We start from the raw sequence: 24900 nt of genomic DNA, 5'->3' as shown, positions 1-24900 counted from the left end.
ACAAGTGATTGTTAATCCTCTTATGCTGGTGTTGTGTGCAAACATGACTAGTTTACTGACTGACGCCAGAATCTAGATATTGATATAAATTACTAAGGGCTGCAGTCATAGTTCAGATTCTTACTAACTGCATCAGTTCAAACTGATAGCATACTAATACTCTATACTCTGTTGTCTAGTAACCAAATCCCCATCCAAATTTTCCCCAGATGTCTACTGCTTGTACTTGGAGAGTCATTTATCAGACACTTTATCAAAAGAAATCTGATAACCAACATACAGTACAACATATTGAATACTGTGCGTGTGTCCACTACTGCTGTTGCTAGCTCAAAGTAGTTAAGATCTACTCAAAATCCGCACAATCCAACCCAATCAAATCATTTAGAAACAAACCATGAAGGGAGAAATAAAAATCGAGCACCGCCAACACCTCTCACAAGAGGAGGAAGATTGTGGGTTTGATTGATCTCAGCAGGATGGAAAGAGGCCGCACACTTAGTGGAGGAATCAAAGCTTGCCGAGAACAGAAGGATACAACAAAAGCCTGTCCCAGACACTGCTGGATCAAAGCGAAGGGCTCTTTCAGCGACACGTTTAATAACGCTACCAAGTCCGTGTGCAGCTATTAAAGTATGGTCCGTGCATGAATCAGACAGCGTAAAGACACAGACACAGAAGAAAGGGATCAGTGGATTAAGATGACGCATAGCATAGTTTGGCTCAACAGCATTCAATAAATTCCCTTTACGGTTTTTTTCCAGTGCATTGGTTTCTTCAAATCGTCTGGGACTGACCTTGTAATTTAAGATAAACGTAAAAATCAATAGACCCACAACACAAACCGACGACGTGCCGTGATAACCCATTAGCGTAAATTAAAAGAGAATGCAGCGAGTGATAAAAAAAAAAGTCGTCCGTTTTGACTGCGGCAGGAGTATGACGACTCCACAGCCAGAACACCCCGCCTAGATCTCCCAGATCATCCTGTTCACTGGCTGATAAGACGCAATACGGTGTCTTTCACGACCGGGATCCGAGACTCGCGATGCGATTCTTGAACCATCCGAAAGGCGGTCCGCAGAAGCACGACCCCAGCGACATTTCAAAAAGTGTCCTGAAAACGCGTCCGTTGGAATACCTCACATTTTGTACCACACGAATCACCGGAAACATCAGACGGGGGAAAAAAGTGCTTTGTTAAAAAAAAAAAAGTAGTGCCTTAAAAAAGGGAAATATTCCACAGCACTGCAACATGGGAAGAATGTCAAACACCCTACTTAAACAAGCAGATGACTTGTTCAGATAACTATTGTGCACTTGTTTTTTTAGACTCGTACGTATATGGAAGTCCTCCACATTTTGGACAGACGCGATGTTCCCTTTAAAAAAAATGCTTTCCAATGCGTCCCGTGGAAGAAGATGCTGATTTCAGGGAAGAATGATGTATGGAGGGGAGCCCGAACTTGAACCTTAAGTGTCACACTTTTGTCCCACAGGCCTCATCAGTCTCTTCAAAACTCTCAGCTTCACCTTGTCCGCTAAAGCAAATAATAAGTTCAATTGAGTAATCAAGGGCTGGGTGGGAAGGAAAACCAGAAGGGCTGGAGTTGTATAGCCCTGCCGTAAAATGAAGGCGTGAAGAGCCTCATCCATATCTGCACACACTGCTGCGACGCTAATTTCTGAGACGCGCCTTTCCAACAGCGCCCCCCAGAAAGAGAAATATCGTCCAACACGCAAACAACAGGGCATCTGAAACAACAGGATCACCTCAGCTAGTTTGGGTAAAAAAAATGGGGTACAGTGACCGAAGGGATCACGAATAGCGCAAACAGAAGAGGTGTAAAGGTGCACAAGGTGCACAAAAAAAGTACAGGCCCGTGGCAAAGGCTTTCCATGATCCAGCCACAACGGACAAACAAATGGGAAAGTAAGATCATGCAAATATCAGAGACCGAGTGGAGGAATTTATCTTTCAGGAGCAACAAAAGATTCACACATCTAATCATGACACGCAACTCTGGAAAACAGTGAAGAGCAACACTCGCCAGTGTTTGGCTGTGGTTGCAGAAAGTTCCTGTCCCACGCAAAAGGCTTGCTCTTGATGTACACAGCAGCCAAGACTGGAAAGCTTTAAAACATGAGAAGTCACCCCGCGATCATCCAGGGTCAATTCCAAGAAGGGAAAGAACTGGAAACGAAAGTAATTATCAACACTGCTATCACGGCTGAAAATCAGCGCATTATTGATGCAGAAACACAGCACTGGCAGAACAGCAGAGAAAAGGCTGGCTGGCCTTATAAGGGCACCCAGGACTGCATGGGAGCTCAGCTCACAATGGTCTGATGGGGTTGTCTGATAGTGAGATGAAGGAATCACCTCACACAAAATGCCGGACTATTACTTAGCTAAAAACACTCAAGATCATGCAGCTCTTGGCAACACAGATCAAGGTCAAAGTGCGATCAGTGCTGAAAAAGGCAATGTGCTACTCCTTGATAGTGGATATCACAGATGCCTGTGTTTACTTTTCCAACCTACTGCACCATCAGGCAGCTCGGACTTAAAAAAAACATTTTGGAATAGTTTTGGACGACTTCCCAACTTCACTATCACTGCTTCCTGAGATGCAAGACTCTATCACCATGCACACAGCAAACTGGAACATCCACAGAGTTGGTGTGTGATGCAGTCTCATCTCCGGCTGCTCTAAATGAACCAAAATGGTTCTGCGAACAAGGAACGGGAACATGGAGGGTTGATAGGGATGTGCAATACCACAGGAGGGGGTAAAGTCCACACTCACAGACTGAGCTGTGCTGTTCTCAGAACAAATGGTGTGAATTTTCCTCATGCAATGTGCATCACTGTGCATATGTCTACACACAGATTTGAACACTGTCGGCAAACGCATATAGGATACGACACCAGGGTCTCCCACTGTGGTGTATAAAGCCTGGAGAGCCACCTGGCTAAAAACTGGTGCCTCCCGGCCAAACAACTGCGCGAACGCTGACAAAATATACACAAGAATCCATACTGAGATACTGTTTCAATACTACTGAAAGATCATTTACCAGCCAGCAGCCCCAGTGGTATCTCATCAGATAATAATAATAATAATAATAATAATGATAATAATAATAATAAACTTTATTTTATATGGCACCTTTAAAGGTGGCTTCTCAAAGCACTTTACAGGATGACAATAACAATAAATAAGAATACACAAGATAAGACAATTACAATATACAATTATAACAATACAACAATTACATAGCTCTCTAGTCTCACATATTGGGACCAAATCTCACCTTGGCCTGAAAATTTCAGGTGCTTGCATCAGGTCAAGGCTGAATAAAATGTCAAGTGATGTAAATGAATGTAGAACTTTGAAACTGTTGTAGAGACTCGTGATTCTGGGGATAGACTAATGTGTTTTTTGTACGTGAATGAAAGAAACCATAATTCCAAAAAAATGTTTGCCATCACAATTTTTGACACAATCTCACTCATGAGGTTTCTGCGATGTTGGTATAAGAGGTAGAAAAAAAAGTGCAGGGGTTGCTCACAGCTGAATCATCTGGTCGCAGACAAATACATTGTCCCTTCGGCACTTGCCACAATTTTTAAAAGTGAAAAAAGACTTATTGCCTCAACGAGCGCAAAATAATAAACAGCTCCTCGATAGCCTTAAGAACACAGTGATGACCTGATACAAAAAATAGCAAAGTGTTTCAAGCACAAAACTCAGGCAGCATCAGAGGCATGTCTTTTAATAAATTCTATATAATCAAACTAGTTGTGATCAATACCGTCTTGTTCCAGATAATATGGTTTAGTTACAATAGGATGATACCTAGTGAGTTTGCAAGCTATAACAGTAATCCAGCTGTTAGTCAGCCAGTGGGTAGGGGGAGGGATCATCAGCTTTTTCCTGCAGGAAACCCTGGATACGATAATACGTCATCTGATTTCTCAGGAACTTGCATTAAAGCAGCTACGTCTTACGCACAGAGAAACGATACTAACAGACATCCACCCATACATATTCATTTTTCACCACTCCTACAGGAGTCCACACAGCCACACCAGAACCCCGTAAATTTAGTCCCCCACATCTGTACTAAGCCTATATAACTACACGTCACCCCTTCACTTTTGCACATAATCCACTGGTTTGCCCATAAACCACTAGTCCATTATTGATGGAGCAATTTCACAGAGTTTAAGATGAAAGGGTTCTTTATTTTGTTAAATCCATACTGAGGGACTCTAAATCATCCGTTTAAGGCCATGAGTTGATATTCTTCAAGTGGAACATGCGGGGGATCAGAGGAGATATAAACAGCTCTTCTCTCAATGTAAGCAGTTTGAAAGCTCTCGAGTGGCTGCCCTGCTAACTCGAACACATCCGCAAGGGTCTGCATATCTTAGGCCTCTGTGCACACACAAAGATTGTTAGAATGTTATGTTATATAGGAATTAAGTGACAGTGAGAAAAACAGCGTAGAGATCAAAACTCATGAAGTATCAAAGCTCGTGCATGCCATGCTCTGCATTAGGGTATGCAAACATTTCCTCACAACAATGTGCAGTGTGATCACCCACGGTTTAAATAACACTTGTCCGTTCTGTTAACTTCACCCCACACCACATAATCAAGGCTTAGATTTTATTTATTTATTTTCTTTTCATTTCAATTGTATTGGCAAATTTGATCACTTCGAAATTCAGACATAAAATGTTGGCTGAACTGAGGCTGCAGGAATACTGAATTTGGACATCAACAGGAGATCTACTGTATTTGATCACTACCGTGAAAGATACATAAAGAAAAAAAATACAACAGCACAGGACTTAATCTTAAAGTCACAAACATGAAAAATGGAGAAACAGGCACTTTACTTGCAGCTACTGTATAAAGAGGAAAATATGAAACTAGATTTCAAAACAATTTTTGAAGCTAGCTGTCCTTCATGGTTATATTTTGGTTTCCAACAAAATGTGTTTTAATGCAGGCTTGATCTAAAATGCTAAATCAGGTCCTTTATGGTACAAATCAACCGATTTATTTTTCTTTGGCTCTTTTTCATCTTGAAACCCAGATCAGTTCTTAAAGAACGGTCTGGCACAAAAATACAGGGAACCAAGAATTCAGTTCCAACAACGCATACAGGGAGACAATAATCCAAATTCACTGACATTTTTAAGAGGATTGTTGCCTCCTTAAGAACTCTATATCAAGCTGAGCTGTAAAGGTCTTAATATTTCACTGACGTTGCTACATGTCACATCAATGTCACAATGGAAGCAGGGAGAAACTTCACTAGTCGAGAAAAACTGGTACTGGAAAGGAAATAAGCTCAGTCCAGCTTTTAAGCAGACTCTTGCCGATTTAATTCCTGTGCTTCAGAAAACAGCAAGACGCTGCAATCAGGCTGCCTGGGTTTCCCACCAGCTCTGAAAAGATGACTTGCACCCACAGGGAATGACGTCTCTGAAATCAATGGAGGCTGTCACCTTCCGCATCTTTCCACATGCCAAGGAAGGGATTTAGGACAGTTTATTTTTGTCCTAGCCTTCAGGAAACACGAGCACAATGCTTACGGCTGTCTGATGGATTTTTTTTTGTATAATGCATTGCAACTGGAACCTGCACGCTACACACACTGCAGTATGAAAACCCTATACGATAGGCTTGTGAGCAATTGTCTAGTTAGTTATTTCATCCTTTACCTTGGTTTCAGTTCAATGTCTTTGCATGTGTGTGGGAAAGAGTCATTGCAACTTCACGACGTATGGATTGATTTTTGCTCTTGTATAAGAAAATCAAAGTATTACTGATCCTCGAAGGCACTGACAGTCAACCCAGTGGACTTAACCAGTGGAAAAAAAAGAGTGAAACGCAAAACATAGGATGAAAATGGAAACAACGTGGAGGCGCGTTTGAAGAGTGGACTGTAGGGAGGAAGCACAACCTCTTCTCATTTGTAACCTTTCTTGTATTCTTAGGTGACAAGGTTTGCAAAGAAATCAACGAGCCCATTCAGCCTCTCTCCCTCTTTGGGGCGATCAATTAGTTACTAGGAGCCAATTTTAGCATTCAACTGCCCATTGGCCTGTATTTTAAGGTGGATGTTGCACACTGGTGGTGGTGGAGGGGAGTCCCCATTACCTGTAAAGCGCTTTGAGTGGAGTGTCCAGAAAAGCGCTATATAAGTGTAAGCAATTATTATTAAGAACTTATCTTTGAGGGGTTACTCTATTAAAAAGTCTCCAAGAAAAAATGTCAACACACCCTGTTATACTGTTAGTGCCTGCAACCACTGTTGCATGGTGAAAGAGCTCCAACGTGCCAGATAAGGAAGAGTTAACTTTTTTTAGATCCATGATGACTAAGCCCTAGAATCATGCTGGCATGCTGGTGATCCTGTGTTTTTTTTTCCAAAAACTGATCCTATAATCCAACATGTAACCGACGTAAGGCATAGGTCTGTACCTGCTTGGTTCAAGCTCGTCATCCTCTTTACAGTTGGGCTCTATATTAGCAGGTATTACTGCTGACTTGAGCGTTAATGGCCTGTGAATAACATCACACATTTTCTTAAGTACAGCTAGAAGAAATACATCAGGTCCAGGAGATGTTTAATTGAAATGCTTCTTGCATCTGCAACATGTCTGCCTCTTCTATGCTCCTATTAATACAAAACCATGCCTTTCCTCAGCCTGAGGCGTACTGTAAATTTCTTCATTATTGAACACGTGTATTAAATGAATATTTCATTCATCAGCCATTCCCCTTCCTTCACCTCAAAGTTTCCCATTGGTCTTCACTGAGAAGCACTCTTTCAGCTATTGCCACTGTTCTGTAGCCATCCTACAGCAACATACTGAAACTGGTTTTGCTTCTGCTTCCATTGCTAGACTCTGAGCTTCAGATGCATAAAGTTTATAAGTAATCCAGTGTTATGGATCTAGGTTAAAACACCCAAAAATACTTTAATAGACTTTTAAAAAAAAGAAAACTCTGCTTGTGGTCTGAGAGTGTCTAAAGAGGAAATATGCCACTTGGTTTCTCTTTTTACTATTCTGTTGATAGTTTCTGCACAACGGCATTTTCAGTTTTGTCATCATTTGATGACGCAGGGCAGTTCAGTGGTCTCTGCCACCGAACCGTGTTGATTCACTTAAGCCGAGTCTCTGCCGTAAAGGAAAGGTCACTGGTTGAACTTTTAAAGAAGGGTGTCTAGTGATTTATAAGTAAAATCTCACCATACGGTATATTCACAGGCCTTGGAAGTCAGCTGTAAATCTCCAAAGCGGATTCTGCAAACGGTCAATATTAACTGTTCCTCAGTTCAGCTGTTTGCTGCTGAAACTTGTAAGGTTTGACGGATGAAAAAAGGAGATAACTGAAATCACTTTGATATGTTTTGTTAGGCAGAGATCAACACCGAAACAAATCTTAAGACTCTCGTCCTGTTTTTAAAAAGCTGTGTTTAAAATAAAGATCCTACGTTGCAGTCTTGAATACAGATTTTACAAAGTATACTCAATGCCATAAATATATAGTTGAAAAAATCCTTATTCTGTACTATTGAAAGAAAATAATCAAAAGCATTAGATGGGCTGAATGTCTTTCTCTCGTTTGAAACCTCTTTTGTTCTTGTGTTAAGACATTTTCACGGCACGACTTCTCTGTACCGACCGCACTCCTAGCCACACACAATATCAGTATTACGGTGTAACACTCTTGCTCTTGCTGAGCAGATGATCTTTATTTTTGCTTTTTCAGGAGCTTCAATCTTGACATTGAACTTCATATTATCAAGTGTGAAGTCTTGCATTGTGGCCTCCTGTCTTGTGTATACACAGTGAAACACTAAAAATACAAAATTAAGATATCAACTGATATATTAACGACACTGGATTTAACCTTTTTTTTTCCCCTCATAAGTGATTTTTCCAAAATACTGTGGCATGCCCGTTAATGTCCGAACCTGACGCATCAGTTGAGACGTGCCGATTTACAGGATGGAAGCAAGAGGCAAGAGGGTTCTGTGACTGGTTTTTGGATTCGAACTGGCCTTTTCTCAAAGAAATGTACCATCATCTGTACTGTGCATTTAGATATTGTGTCCAGATAAAACAAAAAGGTAGTGATATTACTTGATGGTATAGGCATTCTTTTGATAGACACAATATGGGGAGCATTCAGGACAATTATTTTCTTTCTATTTCTATAAAAATCCTAAATTGTCAATTCTTTTACTGTACAAAATGAAACAAACATTTAAACATTGAAATCACATACCAGATTAGTAACAAAGCGCTACAGCTTGGGGCCTTTTGAAGCACAGACAAAAATGACATCTGCGTTAGGAGAAAAATAAAAAGGTTTGTTTTAATACCGTTATCCAAACAAACAGTTACAGACAGCAGTGTGAAGGAGTGCCGAGGGTCTGCAAACTGGAAGGCTGTGGGCTGAGAAACCCCAGCTGGGACAAGGCTGTAGTACCCTAGGGTGAGGTACTTCACTGGGTGGCCAGAATAACCGCAGCTGCATTCAGGCACAGATATATGACAGAAGTGTCTGCAAAATAATTGAAGAATGATCAATCCTTAGGGGGGAATGACAGAGCAATAAAAGACTGCTAATGAGCATAGTGACACTGCTCTGACCACCCGCACTGGGGGGGGCGGTCTGTACTTGATACCTCCTGATCCTTAAAACAAGTAAGGACGACTTTTACTCAGAGGCCCAATCCGTGGAGACAGCACCACATTCAAGGTCGCGAAACCGAGTAGAGGTGTAGCTGCTTTAAGAGTACGTTGAGATGATTTCTACAGGAGAGCACGAGAACGGTCACTAACAAGGCCGTTCGGCCCAACTGGCTTCTTTGGTCGTTACAAGTCAGTAACCACACCCCTGACCCCATCCCTCTGTTTCTTGACACAGGCCAGGGTGTGCGCTTAGAAAGCGTGGCTGGGCAGCTGTTTTCATACTGCCACAAACCCTTTGTACTGTATAAAAAAAAGCGTCTCTTCTTCTTGGTTTTCCCCGAATTACCAATTTACGTTTTCGGTGTTCATTCCAATTCTGGAAAAATCCACTGAGGATGTCTTAGTGTAGAACACGGCCTTGCACTGTGGAATGCATCAGACTGCTCTGGTCTGGACCAATCCGAGAGCAGCAATATCTATAAATAACAACCATGCTGCTCCCTTACCTTCACAGAAAACTGGATTCTTCACAGAAACGCACCACCTCCACTTGTCCCTGTCGCAACCAGGAAATCAAGTAGTCGTATTGTTTAAAGGGGAGCCACAGCCACAATTTCTCAGACCCGTTATTGAATCTCAGTAACAAAATAAATTCATTTGACGTGGTAGAAAAATGTTACAAATTACGAATTAAGCACAAAATCGGGAATTTTGTAACAGTTTCGTAAGTCGCCATGTCGTCGCAAACCCCTGGTTTGGTTCCCACGAATAGCGAGGTGATGCAGCCCTTCCTGCTCACTAGTCACCGTAATTGACTAATGTGATGTGATGAACAAGAGAACAAGTACAGGTTGTTCTGCAGACATTTCACCTCAGAAACGTTCCACTGTGATCTGCATAAAGAGCTAACAAGTAAGTTGTATTTGTTGGCAATTAACCGAATAAATAAATAAAATCTAGAAATTGAGATCACTGTTTCTACTGGATTCAAAGAGATGGATTCACGAGACTGCTTCTTTACAGTGTCACAGGGCTGCTTCGCCTCATTCTGAATCGCAGAACATGGCGCTGCGCAGACCTGGACATTTCGGCTATCTTGTCATGGTAATGTAAGTGGAGGTTTCACACGTTCCTTCTGCTGTACATTCTGCTTTTGTTGTGGGGTTTGAAACGTGCTCATCGATGCCGATTCTTTGTAGCCCTGTATCTTTAGATTCCGGGGTTAGAGTCCCCCTTTAAGGCAGGCCGTGATACTGGGAAGCAGACACGAGGAGCCGAGGACTGACAGGCCAGCCTCGCTGAGCAGGGCAGAGAGCCGAGCCGAGAGCCCCTGGAGCAGAGGGCTCATTAGTAATGACAGCCCCACAACAAGGCCCGCCTTCAAACAGCTCCAGGGGGAATTCATTAAACAAACAGCTCTAATGGAGACCAGAGGAGAATGGGCAGCACTGCTCTGTCACACAAGACTGCTGCTCACAGGGGCCACATCAACAGAAGACGTGGAATTAAATTGGAAAATTACTTTACATTTAACCAACAACAGTTTCAATACTATCTTTTTTCTGTCCGTGTCATAGTCACATTCAAAATGCATCTACCACGCTATTGAGCAAGAAAAACAAACTCCTCACATTTGAAAAAGCTAAGCTGGGGTTCTTAATTTAGTATCCCGATAGCGTATACAGTATAGTACGGTAAACTCGCCCACAAAAACAAGAAAATGTAAAAGGTTTATGCTTTTGAAGTACAGGATATTTTTAATACTTGAATGAGTGCCATGTGAATTCAGACCAACTACTGTGCATACAATGACATTTTTGGCAATGGAGAACTCTTTGAAAGAGGTTTAAACTGGGAAAAACCAGACAGCATCACCCACATGAACACGTCATAGTAACACTCTCAATGAGAACCCATTGAAACAGTATATAAATACCTATGAATTATAGCTTACTGCAGGACAAAACGTGCAAGACTCAGCTGTATTCAATATGTCTTTTCTTTAAAGGGCTTTATGCCAATAGGGACTTGTAACTGTGACACAATAGTTCTGAATTTGGGGGCCACACAGAAATAAGGGAAGCAAAAATGGGCCCAAGGGAGTTTCCTCTCTCTTTTTCAGCCAGCCCTCGACTACAGCTGGATTTCCAAGACGGTTTAATAAAGGAGCTGTCCTGTGTGGTCAACCACAGCAAGGTGGTTTACCATTGTCAGCCCTCAACAATAAAGCATTTACTTCGAATAACACTGGTGACAAAACAAACAAACATACTGATGCACATTATAAAGACACTCAAGAGGAAGTGGCCGCCTTACACTGCCTTCGAAGATACAAAAACACGTGCAGCAGCAAAGAAACTTGCTTTTTTCACACGAAACAATTCGACAGGGCACTGGCAAAAAAAGCAAATGGAGAGACGGATGTAAACTCCGATGCTAGCAAGAAACATTTTAACTAATCAACGGGACATAATTTGAAAACCACAAGCTCCCTCTGTAATTTCCTCCCAAAGAGTTTATTTGATTGACTCCTAATTAGAAGTGCAGCTCAACCATGAAAATGTTAAGGCTGTATGGCCTTGAGCTGATCAAGGAACAGCCACAGGACGCCTTAACCTGCAATAATTGGGACTGAAACATCTGCCGACCAGGGAACTTTGAATATGTCTTCCTGTACAGATCAATCCTCACAGCCAAAACACCAAATGGTGCTAAAACGAACACAGATTACCGGTGTGAATAAGGACAATACAAGACTAACCCCCTACCCTGCTCAAACAAAACCTTACATAGAACGGACATCACTTCCAGGTTCAAAGGCCAAGGCCAATGGCTTATTGCCTCATCTCTTGTGCTGTGGCTGTGAAGACTTTAGCAGGGTGTAAATCATACATGCTGGGTGTCTCCCCGTCACTATATCAGCAAATGAAAGGAAAAAACAACTATTCCTTGCACAGAGGCTCTGAAACCATATGCATTTCCTGACAGAATACCAACACATGGCTTTAGTGAGAAAAACAAATACCAGATTAAAAACCAATAAAAATACATTTCCTCCCCACCAGAGTAGGGAAGATTGGGATGCTGTACGTGCTCCCGGAGACAGATTTCACTGCTTGTGCGGTGTACATTAATTATAACTGCTGCTGCCTGATCGATCTCCCAGTCTCCAGCAAGAGAGATTGACTAACGGTGCCCGTTATAGCTGTGGTAACGCGCTGCCACTCCTGCCGCCTCTCAAATCCACAATTTGGTTCCGGTTCGTTAATTTAACCTTTACAAGTCGTACAAAAATAATTACATCTCTACTGCAGAAAAAAAAATAAAGAATTGAATTGCAGAGCCACAGGGGAGTACTTTGAGTTGATGTTCTTACCAGCACATTAAACAAATGCTGAATCACCACTATGATGAAATGCAATTAGCAGACAGCCTATGGACTGGAAGGAGCGAACCCATGGTTTAAATAAACTGTCCAGGAGATCTAAAGGCTCAGTACTTAGTAAAGTAATACAAAAAGATGCTTAAGTTTTGCATGACAAGAATTTAAATTTGCATGCAACTGCATAGCTGAGATATCTCGTGAAGCAATTTTGTATAATAAACCATGCAAAGCAGAGCATTGGTAATGACAGCACAAAAGCAAAGGGCCCAGACATCACTGTGTCAACCAGTGGGCACGCAAAGCTTAGCTAGGACACAAAAATACCATCGCACTTCCTGTCACAATGCCTGCCGAGATACGCTGCTGTTGTTCATTCATGTAACAAACTTTCTGGCACTGTGGTACGGTTGTTTAAATAGGAAAATGGGCTTTATCAGCACACAATTACCCAGAATTCCTAGAGTATGAAATGCCAAGCATTTTTGTTCATTTACGGTTGATTCTTCTTCTTCTGGTTAGGCCTTGACTGAATGGAATTAACTTGCACGCAGTGCGTCGACGACAGACCCCCACACTATATGGTGTCTCCTTTGTTGGTGCTGCACTTTTTTCAGGTTGGCGATTTGTGAAAGAAGGATTAATTGTATCTGGTTCAAAGTCACCTTAAAACCTCGTGCAGTGATGAAGGATTTTTCTCCTCCGCGGAGGAGGCAGGTGTGGTGCCAGCGGTGGGGGGAGGAGACCACCAGCAGAGCGAGTCGGTCTAGTGGCGGACTGTTCTAGATCTGACAGGTTAAATCCAGCGCTATTCAGCAACCCCCCCAAACCTCAGCCCTCCGATTAAAAATAGTCCAAAACGCTTCCTTCCACTTGAGCACTTAACTTCTAAAGCAGAGGCCGCGGGTAGGAGAGTGTCATTGTTTTTCTAAAGGAACAACTATCGCTTCGGGCTTTATTAAGAAGTTGTAAGGAAGTGCTATTTCAGGAAAGCAGGAAGCCAGTGAGGGGAGAGCTGCTGGGCGTCTCTGCGGCAGCGCTGGAAGCCCAAATGGTGCACAGTGTCGTCAGGCGGCGGGCTGCGCGCCCCTCCCGGACCTGACAGACCTGCTCCGCTCGCGAGCTCTCAAACCGCCACAACCCTGCAGACGCCCCAGCTGCCACCGAACACTGCAGGCACAGGCCAGCTGCCTCCAGTACCAAAGAAAAACAAAGCAGCATTTTTCACGTTTATTCCCACCCTCCATGACAAAGGCCTGATCCCACGACTGTCTTTGACTTCTGACTGAATGTGACTTTTGCACACAACTGTCCTACCTATGAACTGTTCAACTGAATACATTACTGCTGACTGAGTTTCTAACATGACAGAAAACAGAAATCAATCCTATAATGTTTTTTTGGTTAAAACATACTGATGTGGTGTGGAAACCAGGTTTTGTAAACCTCAAATGGTACATATGTGAAGTGAAGTGCACTTTGCACACATAAGTCATAAGGTCTTAATTTTTCAATTGGGCAAAAGCTAAATACTCCATAAAAATAAAAAGCAAACCTGAAAGACTGAAGTAACTATTTGATTGAATAATAAGCTAACCAGGAAACACAGTTGTTAAACTATTTGGCTCATCAAATTACACTCACACCTCAGTTTTCCTCAGACATTCAGCCTCTTGCCTTGCTTCCTGATTATCAAAAATTATGTGTCATCCTCTTAAACAAGAGTTTAGGTTTTAGACCAGCTTTTTATCTGCAATTCTCAGTGACGGTTAAATATTAAAGTTTATGAAGAGCAGGTCCATCCATTCGGCTAATTAAACAAGACCTCATACCCGAAACTCCCAAGGTCACTCACTGGTAAACCAGACGGACATTTAGAGAAACAATTTGTTATTGGAGAAGAAACAAACCCAACCTGAACTCCAAACCTGTTGTTACAGGTCAGTGACGAGGCATTTGAAGAATGCGCCAGGTAAGCAGAGATCATATCTTTAAAACCACACCACACATCTGACCCTTCACCCTCCAATCCTCTTAACATGCCACCTGCCGTTAAGTGTCTGAAATCCCATCCTTGACTAACGCCATTCTTTTTTAATTACCCGCGGCATTTAATTCCATTATGATCCTTAATCCAGCATCTACACGGCAAGGCAGAAGGAGCACGTGAATGAAAAGATGAGAAAAGGCTGCTTGTTCTTACCCAGACCCGAAGTATAAATTGCTTTCACAGATTTCTTCATCTTGTACAAGACACTCCGGTCGACATCGAGAGCCTGCAAGAGAAATCACAAAGGGCTTCATTGAAACAAACCTCTCTTTTACTTTCTTCGCCCCTCTTCCTGTTACCAGTGTGTCAAACCAGACAGCAAGCATCAAGAGAGAGCAACCATACCCCAGGCTCTCATTCCACGCACCGAAAACAGACAGAAGTCGATCCCATGGGAATGATCTAAAGGTTTTAGCCTCTCAAATATATCTCAGCTTGCGGATGTGACCCGAAATCTAGGAAAAGACGAGACTTTATTGATTTAAAGGCCTTTGATTAATCTCATCCTCTTTCCCAAGTGTCATTCATACCATATGGAAATTGTTGTGTATAACGTGTGCAAGGTCCCCCTCCTGCAGTCTCCATTTTAAAACAACCACAACCCTCCCTCTTTATCATCTCTGGCCTCTTTCGGGACACACTGGTATTCTAAATTCTGGGAAGAGATTTACCTGCTATAGGAAAAGAAGAAAATGAAGATGACGAGAGATTAATTAACGAGGAGCAAGTCAGGTTGTGTTGACCCTTCATACTATTACAACTGGATACTTGACATGAACAAGCGGTCTGGACTAATGATTGGTTTTCCTTGTTGCGTATGTGGAGGGCAGTTGCCCACAGCTGTCCCCTGAGGCACTGGTGTTATCGGAATTGATAGAGATAGCAGGATAAGATACTGCCGGGGCCTTAACCGATACTAAGCTGTGATCTGATCAGGTAAGCAGCCCGCAACAGAGCGAAGCCATCACATGTCCAAACACCTCGAGAGGGGAGTTTTCTGGATCAGACCAGCCGTGTGATCAAGCTCACGTGACCACAAACTGTGCTGAAAAAGGCAGACTGCCAGAGCACGCAGGAAGGAGAGAAGCAAAGAAGACAAAAGTCATAGATTCCTGGCACCACAGAACCATAAAGACTTGTCTTCACTGACAACAGTCAATAGCTGAAGATAATCTGATCAGATGCATTGATGAGTGAGGGGACATTAAAAATTTACTCTTTCAATTTAGGAAAAGGAGATGTATTTAAATATTTGTGGAAACTTTTTTTTTAACCCTGATAGACTGCTGCCAGTAAATACCTTTTTACCTTTTTGCAGTATGTTTTCTTCAGTTTTCATCTTTAAATGCGCGGGATGAAATAAATAAATTGCTTTGTACAAAAAACGACTCTTATCACTTACTATCCTGACACTTACTGTAATGTGTTTACAACATATTACAGGGTCTCCTTCTATATTACAGAGAAATCAGTCATATTGCAGAGCAGTTCAATAAACAGAGGTCTGTGCGCTCCACGCTCTTGTAGAAATTCTCCCAAGGAAGTACAGAAACATCACTTTTATCGCATCACATCTTCCTGTGCACCTTTCCTCAGAACAAGACAGAGGGCTTTATCACCGCTTGGTTTGCATAAGACCCCGCAGCTCTTTCAGCTGAAGCGATCAACTCTTGTTTGCAACAGCAGATTGCATTTCTGACACATTCATTTTCCCTAAAGCAATTTTTGCTGATCTGGTTCCAGTCGTCACTCAGTGTGGGCTCTCCCAGCTGAGGGCAGGAATGATGGTCTTCACACCCAGGGAGCTCCAGCTCCATGCTGCACAGCTACACCGTCAGAGCTCCAGCTCCACGCTGCACAGCTACACCGTCAGAGCTCCAGCTCCACGCTGCACAGCTACACCGTCAGAGCTCCAGCTCCACGCTGCACAGCTACACCGTCAGAGCTCCAGCTCCACGCTGCACAGCTACACCGTCAGAGCTCCAGCTCCACGCTGCACAGCTACACCGTCAGAGCTCCAGCTCCACGCTCCACAGCTACACCGTCAGAGCTCCAGCTCCAGCTCCACAGCTACACCGTCAGAGCTCCAGCTCCACAGCTACACCGTCAGAGCTCCAGCTCCACTCTCCACAGCTACACCGTCAGAGCTCCAGCTCCACTCTCCACAGCTACACCGTCAGAGCTCCAGCTCCACGCTCCACAGCTACACCGTCAGAGCTCCAGCTTAGCCTGCTCTGACGGGCTGTAACCTCCGGCAGTGCACAGATGATTCATTACTGAAGGAACTTCTAACGTTATTAAGCCCAGCCCTCATTCTGTAGGCAGGAATGCAGCAGCAGGTTAAAAGATGCAAACAATAGTGAAAAAAATGCTTAGTTGAGCACTCTTGAATGTTTTAATAGAAGTGCAGTATCAGTAACCGGCCACCTCCGTGAGGGCTCTCACGTCACACACAGAACTCCATACTTCTCCCAGGCGTGGGCTGGTGGGGTCTAATGGGGAAACCCAGCCGTATTTTTGACCGCATTTGAATCAGATCAGGGAAAGTACATTTCCAATTCCACTTTCGGGCTTGCTACCGAAATATTTGAATACTTCTGCTCCATCCTAGTACACCTTAAATCCCACCAGCACCGTCAGGGCAGAGAGCGTCCTGCGGGCTTCACAGGTTTCATAGCGACCCTGTAATATAAAAACTGAAAACCCTGGAGCATTCCGGGAGCACAACTGTGCAGTCCCCAATCAAACGAACACATCAGTGGACAAAAATGGAAATTTCTGAACAATATGGCACTTTTTTTTTAATAAACTGACTCACTTCAAGACCAGGACGGATCGCCCCTGAACTTCAGTGAAGTGGAAGAGGTTGTGGGACATGCTCCTACCATGTTCATGGTAGAAATTGTGATGGTGGGGGGAGTGCGGTATTTTCTAAGACTAGTATTATAATTTTGGTGCTTTATGAAAAACGAAATCTTCATTGAAACATTTCAACATTTGTTTTTCCCCCAGCAGGGAAAGGTGAATTGAACTTTGCTAGAATCACTGGTCAGTCGTGCGATCTTAATGAGGGGGTGCAATGCTGTCTTAATTTTCCCAATCCCGTTTGTATCGACTTCAGCGGGGCGCTGCTGTCATACATAATGAAACGGATAAGGCAAAACAACTCAATTTCCATTAGATTAAAGCAATAATGATGTTCTGCAATGTCCTGGTAATTTTCATGGTTCACCCCCAACACAAGCAGGGGAAAAAAAAACTAGACGTTAGTCATGGTTGTTAGCTAGCAACAGCACCGTGGCAAAAGCATAGCCCATTTCAGCAAAAAGACTGCAAAAGCTTTGCCAGTATTTTTCCCCAGTGTGTTTCTGAAGCTTTATGGTATCCCTTTTGCAAGAACACCTACTTCCTTTCTTTAAAGATGCACAGCACCACACGCACAATACTAACTTGACTGTCAGTAGCCATACTGGCGTTCTTGCCCCCTGACTCCATGAATCCGAACAGTAAAATGCTCCATATAGACAATGTCCAAGCAGGCTGGGATCACATGAAGTCAGGGAAAAAGAACGCAGGCTCCAAGAAGCGTGGAAGAGGGCTGTGGACTTGCCGATGTCTAGCTGCGGGTTCAAATCCCATAAGGGGTACAGCTCTCATACCCTTGAGCGAGCTCTATCATGACCACAATCTAAGTCATTTTTAGCAAAAGTGCCAGTCAAATAAATGAACAGTAACCTATTTTTAGCTGCAGTCAGAACAGCCCACAATGGTTCTCTCTCCTTCTGTCAGAGGCCAGGACTGGAGATGCCATTTAACACAAGTAGAAGCAGGAATATTCTTGTTTGGAATTGGAGGACATGGGAAAACAACTTGCTTTTCCCAAGTATAACAATCGAGAGTCCCAGGATGTGTCACAGGGCACCTATACAGTAAGGCTCCCTGCACAGAGCATATACAGTACTGTACAAGGGAATGGAGACTAGCCTAGATCAAGCATTGCATTACACTCAATGAGGAAAATTGAAGTAGATGATCAAGACGAGTAGGGTTTTTTAATCCAAAATTATATTGTCTCAAATATTATTTCCCAAAAAGCACCTTGATTACCAATTCTGCTATTCATGAAGCACTGGAATATAAATTCCACACGGGATCAGTTCTATAATACCGATTTTAGTTCAGTATCAACAATATGTTTCTCTGAAACAATTTCAGATAAATCCATAAGAGACAAAGGAAGAATATGCTCACACAGGCCCTGCTTAGACTTCAGCATTACACATTACAACTCTGGATACTAGAAACAACAAAACTCAAATTCCCCTTTGGTTGTCCTTGGGTAATTATCCCTGGCAGCTGTATACGGACCTCAAAGAACCATCGAAATAAAGCTCTTGATGAAGTTGTCATTTATTCGTTCAAACAGTTAATCCAATTCATATCTACTCATCGTGCCTTAATACACTGAACGTGGCAAAATGACTGACACAGAGAACACCTGGCAGATCCCGTATCGGTATGTACAGCTCTCCCAACACACTACATTAATCGCTCCGTAAAATCCACGACACAGGTACTCCGAAAAAAGTGCTGCGCCCATTTTATTCACCCAAGACGGCAATATTCACACTCGAGGGACAAGTAAAGGTTAATTCCGCGCTAAGAAGAAGAAAGCCGACACAGCTTCTGAACTAATTCAAGCTTGGAACAACTGGAAGAGCGACGCTGCTCCCCAGCCAAAAAAAAAACTGTTTCAGTTTTACACTAAAACACCACTTTTCCCAAAAACGAAAACCAGGTATGAGAAACGGCATGAAAACATGTCAATTACACAATCCGGAGAATTCCTTGCTCTCTCTCTCTGGAGCACAGAGGTCAGTTTCTCAGGCTTTTTTTTACAACAGAAGTGCTGGATCGTACTAGAATAGCATTTCTTAATGAAACAGGCCTGCTCTAACACTTCCGCTCCCAGTGTTGACGGAGTATGCGAATTCAGACAAACTCAGAAAAATTATTACTCGCTGTACTGGTGAACACTGCCGTTTGCGAGGCGAGATAATACGGTTTGTTAAAACAGAAGCCATTCGTGCCGCCAACGCGAGCTGTGCTCTCTGAAGGCCCCAGTAACCATAGGAACAAACATGCACCTGCGTCAACACCCAGCCTCCCTCCAGAAAGTACTTCATAGCAGCGAGGACCTCCGGAGATGAATAGGTTTAACCTGCAACACGTCGGCAGGGGCTTCTTCAAGAAAAATCATTGTACAGGTGGAAGGAAACGGCACTCTCTTTCTTTACTGGAATCCATGATTCCTGCCTGCCAGTTGTGCTGGACAGCGTCTTCACTCGGTTCTGCACAGGCCTTGCCTTTCTAACACGTGCCTGACGCAAAGTTCATTTTCTTGCCAGTTCTCTTTTCCCTGCTGTATGACTTCTGTTTTTGTATTTACTTTATGAAACATTGTGTTTCAAAGGTTTCCCTGGATAAGGGCATCTGCCATGCAAGCACATATCATATAAACATATAAAAATCATAGACATGAGTGCTTTTACCCATCTCTTGTTATCCTACCGATTAGCTTAAATTTGACACCTGAACCAGGCTGCTGGTATGTTCTGGTACACAACCTGGTACGTCCTTACTTTGCACAAATCCGGGAAAGCTACCTTCATCTGGTAAGCAGATACATACAGATACGCTAATAATTTATACTTGTAGATTCCTCCAGTGTCCCAGAACTGCAGTATCTTGATACTGATAATTTGATAGGACTGGACAAGACTCTGGTAAGGAGCTGCAGGTTTTACCAAGGCTAAGGTTTGCAGTACATCTCCTTCTGTACTCACGGCTTCAACTATAAAACTCTGCCATCGGACAACACTACGCCCCACAGACATGGAGTTCATGTCCCCCACACTCAACCCAGCGGCAGGAGGGAGGTACAATCCAACCCAAAGCCTATGTATCAAATCCACCTGATCATTTTTCACATTCTGCAACCCGATGTAGAATGACACACACACAACACACACTTTCACTGCACCTCTCACACTGGGCCAGCACAGCTCCAAAAAATACCTTCGAACTTAACATAGACTTAACACGTAAAAAAAAAGTCACAAAAAAAGAGCAATTTTCTCGTACCTTTTTCACCTCTTTTTTTTTTACTGTAAATGCTTTCAAATAATACGTTAAAAAAAAGATCTTCACATTAATTTCAATAAGTTAATTTTATCCACAGAAAATTATATGCAACCATCTGGGCAAGAACTAATGTGGGCAGATGACAGACCTCTGGCTAGAGCTGTTAGTAAGCTGGCTAGCTTTCCACAACAGCGAAAAGAGCTCATCCCAGAGCACTACACAGTATAACGACCCATCACACTACAGCACTTTTATGTTTTTTTACCAAAGTTGTAGGCCAGCAGGGTAGCACAGAGATCAGTGCTGCTCCCTCACAGCTTTTAGTTACAGCACTGGATCCCACCTGGTGCACCTTCCGTGCGGAGCCTGCATGTTCTCTCCGGTCTCGGAAGGATTTCTATCATCCTACGTACTGCAATTTAACCAGGACACTGGGGTTAACATTCCTTCTCTATCCAAAAGGATGGCATCTCCTACACACGTTTACGAATACATAAGATGTAGAAGAACAGGGAAAAATGAAGACTGACGTTTAAAGTAAAAAAAATCCCCCTCTTAAAAATTTTACGTCTGGAGTGTCTTAACCAATACAGGTTAGTTAATTCACAGAGCTGTTTTCTCCCCATGGTGTACAAAACAGGAAGCATTTTACAGCACACCTGATGAGAGCAGTTCTCAATGAGCAATTCTCATAGCAACAGGACCCAGGGGTCACAAACACGCCATACACATCTCGGCTCAGTGAGTGCTGTATCCGTATCCATGCCATTAGACAGGATAATCTTAATCGATCTTGTCCTACAGTTTCGAGTTGAGCACTGCAAATGGTTTCAATGAGATGCGTCTGACAATTTCCTGAACGTATTACTGCCGACAGTCCTCTCCTGATATGCACTACTAACTACTTTAGGAACTTTAAATCTCTTTAACAGTAGAAATCTAAATTGATCTCAAGATCCATTCCTTTCGTCCAAGGACAATGTATCCCATGCGGAGAGGGAATGGAGCTTTTACAGCTGCATTACAGAGAATACAATTCCGAGTTCAATTAAAGCCCCCTGAACTATTCATCAAGCTTCTCTCACTCCTCACAGCTCCAACCAGTTAAGTGCGTTTTAAAAACAGCCTGACGACTCAAACAGGTTTCCCGGAGAGGCCTTTCCACTTATCATCTCTCCTGAGACCGCCAAGGAAGTCCCTGCCGCGACATGAGGCACATGCTAGGTCTGAGGAAAGGCAGGAAACCCCAAACAGAATACTGGACCCATGTGGTACCGGGCACCCTGCCATTGGCTGAAAGACTGCAAGCCTAGTGCAGCCATGTTAAATGACCTGGTTTTATAGCAAGCAAGAGTCTGCTTACTGGCTTAGATGAGGAAAAATACTACCACAAAGCAGGCAACCCCTTTGATAGGCGTGTCTTTTAAACAAACATCATCCAACCAACAGTAAAATCCAACTTTAAGGTTTCCTTTCCTCCCGATGACAAAAGTTCGAACAGCCCAATATCTCAGGAAGGAGAATCTTCTCCGGTCAGGAATGCGACCCATGGACTGGAGTTTTCAATGCTCACTCCTACACACATCTGCAGAAGCGTCAGGCTCCTGCTCGGATTCATTCAGCTGCCCAGCTGTTGTTTAGATGACTTTTTCCCCACATTCAAGCCTCCTGAGGTACTGCACCACTCTTCTGAGACTTTTAATGTAATTGAATAACATTAAACATGACTCCAAAGATCCGTCCTTGAAAATACGATTTCTCCATCAACGGCTTCAGAACTGAAGACACATGGCCTTTTCTTTCTCACACTAGCAACTGTACAGAGGCAGTCACAGTTTTATGGGTCACTCGAGAGCAATAGATATGTTTATTAGTAAAGGACTCGTGATTGTTACACAGCTGAAATAGTTTTGTTTTTACTTTTTCAGCTGGGAATTATCCTTTTGTTACTTTCCAGTTCACACCCTGAAGTAGCTCCGCACTCTTAACCTAGGAGTGATTTTAACAAATAATAGCAGTAACAGATACAGAGAGCACATATTGTATATTTTGATTTTCTGAAGCTTTCTCTTCCCAATAAAATATTGGAGTCTCTATTTGCAGGCTGTAGGCAGATAGGAAGATACGCGGATTTGCTTTGAGAACTGATTAATGAAAAGAAAACAACAGAGATAAGATCTGAAAGCTCACATCGGGGTGATGAAATTAGAGGAGTACCGCAGGGATCTACATTTGGTCAATCGCTCTTTGTTTCATACTAATGCATTACTTTCTGGTACAGTTAGCCATCTGCTCAGGTTTGTAGATTATACTAAAAAAGGACTCTTGCAGAGTCAATCCAACTGGATTCTCACAAGCTACAGAAGCGTGGACCGGAGGAGGAGGACGAGGAGGAAGAAAGGGCAGCACAGTGGCACAGCAGTTAGCTTTGCTGGGTTCAGTTCTGGTCCCAGGGTGCTATTTGTGTGGGGTGTGTATTTTTTACCTTGTATTTGCTTACTATGTAGTAATAAATAACAATAATAGATTGCTTGTTCAGAAAGGCCGATAAAAAGCAAAATACCACAAAACATCTGTTCTGATATCAGACCATAGTGAACCCTTGATGTCAATGAGCTTCAACAGCTGAAACACTGCGTGGTTTTTCTTCACTTCTCAGCATGGAGCTATCCTCCACTTTTTCCTCTATCCTGTACAGTAGTGTGCGTGGAAGCTTCGCAAGTTAGAGATCAATTCTTACCACCTTTCCTACTCCATCTTACTGCATCCCCTCTCTTCCCCCGGCACGTTCAGGTCCTGTGGGACAATTCTGCCAGAGCGGAGGAAAGCAACAAGTCCTGCTTTTGCAGTGAAAAACAAAGAACCTGGCCATCCCAAGGCAGGATTAGCTTCATTAAAATAACAGTGGCTTTAAACCCCTTACCGCTGGGCTGTACATACACCGGTGATTCCACGAAGTGTGAAGGCAGTGTGGGTGCCTACTGAAATATTTGGACCGCCCAGAATCCTCAATCTTTCACATGGCAGGAGGCGGACAGCTGCAAAAACCGCCACAGCACTTAACGACCGCCCTGTGACCTTCCACTCCGTGCTGACTGGGCTGATTGGGCACCTTAAGCACTTGTGCCGAATTTTGAAAAACACATTAAAGTAATGAGATAAAGAGCAAACTGACCAGGAGATTCCCCAGTCATGACCTCACCACAGTGCTCCTATTGTTCCCCTCTCCTGGCAGAGGCCAGATTTAATCCCGAACAAGACGCAATTCTCCGGGCTCAACGGGGGAGGAGATCTTCATTAGTCCTCGGAAATGGTTAAATCTATCGTTTTCCCTTACTCTAGTAGGACAGAAATTCTACAACTCCACTACCGTTTCAAGGGCACAAAAAACAGCCAAACCTTTCACGCAAACTCAAGAGGAAAAGTGAGGACCAGGCTTTTTGTAGGAAATCGGCCATCGCATGAAACAGCTTGCGCGTCACGTGACAACATTACAGTGACAATTCTCTGAGGGGGGGGAGGAATGTTTTGACACCTGCTACTCATCCCCAAGCCAGAGCCAGCAGTCATATCACCCTGCAACTCACAACTGGCAGCCCACTGAAGCTCAGCAGGTGTGAGCCTGGTCAATAGCTGGATGGGAGACCACCTGGGAAAAACTAAGGCTGCTACTGGAAGAGGTGTTAGTGGGGCCAGCAGGGGGCACTCACCCTGTGGTCCAGGTGGGTCCTAATGCCACAGTATAGTGACGGGGACACTATACTGTAAACAGGCGCCGTCCTTCGGATGAGATGTAAAACCGAGGTCCTGACTCTCTGTCGTTTCTCAAAAAGAGAAGGGGGTGTAACCCCGGTGTCCTGGCCAAATTTCCCCTTCCTCCTAATAATCCCCCTCTATGAATTGGCTACATTACTTTGTTCTCCTCCCCCCCCCACTCCGATGGCAGGCGGAACGATGCGCCGGTTGGAGTATTTATCGGTCGCAGTTAATGGCAACGTCAGCTCAAAGATTTGGTTCAAACCACCAAATGGAGACTGGTGTGCCGACAAGCAGACCCTGCTGATGCGGTATTAACTCTGGGAAAAAGAGAGACTCGTCCCCAAGCCAGTTCTCATTATTAGTTTAGCAGACTCCCTGATCCAGGGTACAAAAGGAAACAACAGATGAAAGAGAATGCACCCAAACACACGTATAGAAAGTGTCACGCACGTGTGCCGCACGAACTGGGCATGGAGGACAGGGAAGGGATGAGATCATAAAATCATGAAGATCAATAACATCTCCCTTAAATAAGGGAGGAAAGTCAGTGGCCGAAATGCATTGAGGGCCTTTTTTTGTTGGCCCGGTTCCCAAAGGTTTTTCCGGCTGACTGCTTGTCGGGACCCTGCCTCATTGTTCTCGCTGTGGAACAATTTGATGACAGCATGTCTAGGAGCCCCCAGTGGAAAAACAAAGCAGCTGTGATCTAGCGCGGTTCTGTGGACTCAGCGCCCTGGCTGCACAAAAACTGCACCGCCGCCGCGCTCTTTGAACTGCCGACCGCGACACGGTCAGCGCGCACACTTCTGACTCATCGGGATTCCTGCAGGACTT

General features: G+C 43.5%; 1 protein-coding gene across 2 annotated transcripts in view; it reads right to left on the bottom strand.

The window, feature by feature from the left end:
• asap2a (ArfGAP with SH3 domain, ankyrin repeat and PH domain 2a) overlaps positions 1–24900 on the bottom strand; it is a 103218-nt gene that overhangs the window by 48734 nt on the left and 29584 nt on the right. For both annotated transcript variants that reach the window (XM_088907235.1, XM_088907243.1), the window contains exon 2: positions 14317–14389. In XM_088907235.1, the coding sequence (XP_088763361.1) occupies positions 14317–14389 (73 nt within the window). The remainder of the gene's footprint in view (positions 1–14316; positions 14390–24900) is intronic.

This window comes from Atractosteus spatula, chromosome 2, assembly GCF_055471065.1.
Source record: "Atractosteus spatula isolate fAtrSpa1 chromosome 2, fAtrSpa1.hap1, whole genome shotgun sequence".
Taxonomy (NCBI): Eukaryota; Metazoa; Chordata; class Actinopteri; order Semionotiformes; family Lepisosteidae; genus Atractosteus; species Atractosteus spatula.
The sequence above is the reverse complement of the archived record's forward strand: the minus strand, read 5'-3'. Positions and strand labels throughout refer to the sequence as shown.